The sequence below is a fragment of the Schistocerca cancellata genome, chromosome 5 (assembly GCF_023864275.1).
Source record: "Schistocerca cancellata isolate TAMUIC-IGC-003103 chromosome 5, iqSchCanc2.1, whole genome shotgun sequence".
Classification (NCBI taxonomy): Eukaryota; Metazoa; Arthropoda; class Insecta; order Orthoptera; family Acrididae; genus Schistocerca; species Schistocerca cancellata.
In genome coordinates this window covers 551,753,564-551,759,563 of record NC_064630.1, presented here as the reverse complement: position 1 = coordinate 551,759,563, position 6,000 = coordinate 551,753,564, and the positions used below count along the sequence as shown (strand labels likewise).

Sequence of the window (6,000 nt, the reverse complement as noted above, 5' to 3'; positions counted from 1 at the left end):
CACCTAATTCCTGCAAATTCCGGGAGGAGGGGGGGGGGGGGAGGGGCGATGAGCTCTGACGCCACATTCAGTCACTTCCCAGATGTGTTCGACCGGGTTCTGATCTGCGGAGTTGGGGGGTCAGTACATCAACTGGAACTCGCCACTCTGTTCCTCCAACCACTCCATCACGCTCCTGGTCTTGTGACATGGAGCATTATCTTGTTGAAAAATGCTGTGCTGTCGGGAAACAAAATAGTCATGAAGGAGAGTACGTGGTCAACAACCAGTGTACGATACTCCTTGGCCGTCATAGTGCCTTGCACAAGCTCCACTGCATCCTTGGATGCCAACGTGAATGTTCCCCAGAGCATAATGGAGCCACCACTAGCTTGTCATCCACCCACAGTACAGGTGTAAAGTAGCTGTTCCCCTGAAAGACGACGTATTCGCACCCTCCAATCGGCATGATGAAGGAGGTATTGGGAGTCATCAGACAATATAAAGCTTTGCCATGGCGGCAGTGTCCAGTCCGATGGTCACGTGCCTGTTTTAATCTTAGTTGCCGATGTCGTGGGGATAACTGTGATACATGCTTGGGTCATCGGCTGCGGAGGCACATCGTTAGGAATTTTCGGCGCACTGTGTGTTCGGACATACTTGTACGCTGCCCAGCATTAAAGTCTGATATTAGTTCCACCACAAATCACCGCCTGTTCTGTTTCAACAGATTGACCAGCCTACGACGTCCGACGTCTGTACGACGGTGGCAGCCCATCCCAACGATTTCTGCACGTGGTTTCACCATGGTTTCGCCACCTGATATAGACTGTCACCATAGTACCCACCGAATACTCGGCACCTCATGCAGTCTCCAAAATGCTCGTGCCGAGCCTCCGGGCCATTACAATCCGCCGTCCGCCACCGTAGCTGAGTGGACAGCTCGCCGACCTGTCATGCGTGGGTGGGGAGGGGGGGGGGGTTCGGTTCCCGGCTAGGTTGGAGACTTTCTCCTCTCAGGGACTGGGTGTCCCTGCCGAAGTAGCGTCACCTCAAAAGACTTGCACCAGGCGATCAGGTCTACCCGCTGAAAGGCCCTCGTCACACTACATTTTTTAATCACTATCCGCTCTCGGTCAAACACAGATACATCGCGTGCCTTCACTATTCTACAAACGGACAGCAGACTCACTGCTACTACATGTATCGTGAGTGTGTCTGACTAGCAGTCATTCCTTGCCATGTGACGTTGCTATTGTTTGGACGGGTTTATGTCGACAACAGATCTTATCTTCCTGGCTGATCAGTGTATCTCTGTTGGACTTAGCAGATTAAGTCTGAAGTAAGTGATGTGTGAGACACTTGTCTAATGTTTTAAATTTTCTTTTTTTGGACAATTCAAAACAATTTTTCTGTTGGTCTATAGTACAGTTTATATTTCTTGGCTGATAAGAAAAAAATACTACAAGAAGGTGTGTGCTAATTTCTTATGCACACAATTTTTTTTTCATTTTCTTTTTTATCTCTAGATATTACTTTTGGTTCTCAGGACGTTTGGAATGTTAAGTCTTCAAATTTCGCCACGCTGGCAACCCGTTACGCGTTAAATGTCCCCGAGCTGTCAATGAGGATACTTATCTAGCTGTAAACATGTCCAGTCGCTGATTGAAGGTACGTTCCGTGGCTGTTCGACCCGAACGCCCGAGTGAACATCATGTCTGTCCTCTCAGGCGCTAATCACGTAAGGATATTGAGATCCTGCATGAAGTTAAGTATGGTCCACTTGAACCAATTGATTCTATACTCGATTGATAGTCATGGGTTGCCTACCAAAGCGAGCAGAAATATCGCTGAACGATTGCCTCGATAGGTCACTGTCGATTCCAAACTTTGCTGGTAGGCATTCCTCCTTCTTACAAGGGGCTTAACACGATTTGCTCCCAATCATCCAACATTAAAATGCGTTTTCTGTACGATAAATCGACTGCATAATCTTTCCTTGCGTGCAGAATGTAGATGACATTAGGCCCAGTTAGTGTGTACGATTCTGTTGAAATGCTAATCATTCCCGTATCAAGGATATAGACCTCTTCACGCTGTTCTGGCGTATATTGCATGCCACCATTGTACTGATGCAACTTTGGTGGGCAGTAGTTTAATTTTTCAAGTGTCTATCGTATTTCCTTGTATTCAGCTGCAACAATTTCTGCTTAAACTCGATCGCTATTCAAACTTAATTTTTTAAATTGATTAACTGCAATTCATATTATTCTTTACTAGGTTCTTTGTGTTCTATTGCTCAGACTATTTCATATGAGGTTAGATTATGTTTTATTTTATTATCTTTGATTATTTTAATGGCAGTTTCTAGTAGGATGAAATAAACTACGACAGAATAGTTTTAATTTCTGAAATTTGCTAGAAACATTTATAAACACAACCAATACAGATATAAACAGCACGAAAAACTTTATTCTGTAAATTTTAAATAGTACACCTTCATTAAATTAGTAACTTCAGCTACAGGAAGGTAAAAAGAAGTAAATAAAAACACCGGTAGTTCGGGAAAAAAGCTTTATATGAGTGAAGCCGCTCTCGCAGCGGATATGGGACGTGAACAACACTGTACGTGGTGCTAATCCACTCGTCCGACGTAACTGACCACGACACCATGTTTACTGCTCTGCGTCAGTGTCGTAGTTGCTTGCACATGTCTGCATTACTGGTTAAGGTTGCATCTTCTTCAAAGTTGTGGATTGGTCAACACAGCTGCAAGAAAAAGAAAGAAAAAAACTTGAGTGGTGACACAGAAAACTTAAAAGCCCGTGCGTCGGAGCATAAGCATGCGGAGCGGTGCTCATATCTATTACTGCACGAAATGCTAGCTTCAACTAAATGTCACCTTCTTACACAGCACAAAGCTTAATATATATGCTATTTACATGGGCACGCAAGTGATAACACCCCCAAAGATTGATAACTGATTCAGTATATCAAAGTGATGTTCTGAAATAAAAGGAAAAATACAATTTTCATTGGAACGAGGTATTTCTTTACAGCATTCAGTAGCTCATGAAAGATATGTAGTGATACAAAACTTCCCGGTGTACAACATGAATAGGATCCCAAAAAGTAAGATTTATGTATACTTATCCCAAATATAACGCCGAAGTGTGCTAGCATAGATCACTTTGAGCTCCACTTCGTGGCTACAGCAGTGTCAACTTCAGTATTAAAAGCGAGGCATAGTTAAATTCAAAAGGAACGTTTATACGACGAAGTTGGGATCCAGAACTGGTAACAGACGAGGGAACGGATATACATAGAAGATACGAAGAATAAAAGTAAATTCTCAGCTACATAGTATAATTATAAATCCACTGATGTGACAAAAGCCATAGGATACCTCCTAATATCGTGCCAGACCTTCTTTTTCCCCGCGTAGTGCAACAATTCGACGTGACATGGACTCAATAAGTATTTGGAATTCCCATGCAGAAATATCCAGTCGACTATAATTGAGCAAGTATTGCCGGTGAACGAGTTTGTGCATGAACTGATCTCTTGAGTATGTCCCATGCATGTCCGATGTCTTTGATTCATGTCGGGCCATCTGGGTGGCCAAACCGTTCGCTCGAATTGTACAGAACGTTCTTCAAACCAATAGCGAATAACTGTGGCATTGCGCATTGTCATCCGTAAAATTTCCATGAACGACTGCAAATGTTTCCCAGGCAGCCAACATAACCGAGGACCCAATCCATTTCTTGTAAACACAACCCAGACCATTATTCAGCTAACACAGTGCCTTGTCGACAACTTGGGTTCATGGTTTCATGGGGTCTGCGTCGCACTCGAATCCTACTATCACCTCTTACGAATTGAAATCGGGACGCATCTGACCAGACCGCGGCTTTCCAGTCGTCTAAGATCCAACCGATATAGTTCCGAGCTTAGGTGAGGCGCTGCAGGCGACGTCGCACTGTTAGCAAAGACACGCCTTCTGCCATGGCCCATGAACGACAGATTTCGCAGCCCTGTCCCGACGGATACGGTCGTCGTACGTCCCACATTGATTTCTGAGGTTATTTCACGCAGTATTGCTTGTCTGTTAGCACTGACAACTCTGCTCAAACGCGACTGCTCTTGGTCGTTAAGTGATGGCCGTCGGCCACTGCGTTGTCCGTGGTGAGAGGTAATGCCCGAAATTCGGTATTCTCAGCCCACGGTTTACACTGGGGATGTCGGAATATTAAATTCCGTAAGGATTTCCGAAATGTAATGTCCCACGCGTCTAGATGCAACTACCATTCCGAGCTCAAAGTCTGTTAATTCCCATCGTGCAGCCATAATCACGCCGGAAACCTTTTCACATATATCACCTGAGTACAAATGTATTGTCCTTTTCTACCTCGTTTAGACAACACTACCGCCATCTGTATATGTGTATATCGCTGTCCCATGAAATTTGTCATCTTGGTGTAATGCTTGTAAGGAGTTCATACAAAACACTTCATATGTAAACCAAACTACTCAAAATAATTGTTACAATAATTATTCCCATTGCAGACCACTACAGGTGCAGAAAATAATTACGTGAAACATTCTTTCTCAAGAAATAAAAATAAAATTGTTGCAAAAGACGAGTAAGTAATTAGTTAATTCTTTACTCAAGACAAAGATACAATTACTTATACGTCTCCGTACAGAAGTGCCAAGTTTTAACGACATAGTATTCACCTCTTCATGTACCACGATTTTCCTAGAAGCTCGTATTGACATCCTGAATTAATAATGAAGGATTATGCCTGTAGTGACTGAGGTGACTGATATAATACAATATAAAATTTTGTAAGACTGAATGAACAGAAACGCCACATAAGCAGACTTTAAGTCTGCGATGTAATTATGAACAAAACAGGCTTGAGAAATTGACTGTTTTCAGGAAGCGATATTATACTACTCCTCGATTCTAAAAGCTAGTGTTTCTGCGAAATCGGTGTCTAGTGACATGATAACTTTGTTAGCAGTAATGGGAATGAATGCGGAATCTTGACTTTTATTTGTTCGAGATCATTAAAAAAAGGGAAACAAATGACCTCAGATGGAGACAAGAGCGAAACAGAATCGATCGTGCTTCGTCAGAGAATCGTCCCACTGTTCGCATTAAGCAATGGCGGGAAGCAGTGGAAAATGTAAATTTCTGTAACATATTGCTCTGAACCCTGTAAGGCGCATTTTGTGTATACATGATGTTAGGCGACATAACTTATCACGACGGCCTAATTAGAACATTCTTAGCCAATGGGAATGCCCTTTTATTGAAAATGTAAGCGTTTTGTTATGAAGACTGGTAGATGCCGTCGGCCACGTGACTCTGTCATAAGCGTGTCTCTTCGTCTCTATATAAATACTGAGTTCATTTACTGTAGTTTGGTCTTTATATTGGAGATAACCAACGTCGTACTTATGATGTTTCCCAGTGTAGTGACAGATGTGGCACTAGGCTTTCACACAATTTACGTTAGTTAGCTGAATGGTCTGGCGAGATTCGAACACTAAATAAAATTGAGGGTTGACAAATGACGGTTATTTTGAAATCAGGGCTGAAAAAACAGTTAAGATGAGACTAAACTAATGAGTAATCAACACATAGAAACAAGTCTTTATATACAGAAGAACCAAGGAAACCGGTATACCTGCCTAGTATCATGTAGGGACTCCACGAGCACGCAGAAGTGCGCAACACGACGTGGTATGGACTCGACTAATGTCTGGAGTAGTGCTGGAGGCAATTGACGCCATGAACCTTGCAGGGCTGTCCATAAACCCGTGAGAGTACGAGAAAGTGGAGGTCTCTTCTGAACAGCACGCTGCAAGGCAAAATAATGTTCATTTTTGGCCAGTGGAGGTGTTTAAACTCAGGAGAGATTTCCTGGAGCCACTCTGTAGCAATTCTGGACGTGAGGGATGACTTGAACGGATGCAGGTTACCAGACAGGATGCTTACGTGCGTGTCAC

General features: G+C 43.2%; 1 protein-coding gene across 1 annotated transcript in view; it reads right to left on the bottom strand.

Moving 5' to 3' along the window:
- Nucleotides 1–2,428: 2,428 nt before the first annotated feature.
- The window catches only part of LOC126187913 (uncharacterized), a 38,993-nt gene continuing 35,421 nt past the window's right edge, over nt 2,429–6,000 (bottom strand). The window contains exon 5 of the mRNA XM_049929270.1: nt 2,429–2,748. Within this exon, the coding sequence (XP_049785227.1) occupies nt 2,706–2,748 (43 nt within the window). The 3' untranslated portion in view covers nt 2,429–2,705. The remainder of the gene's footprint in view (nt 2,749–6,000) is intronic.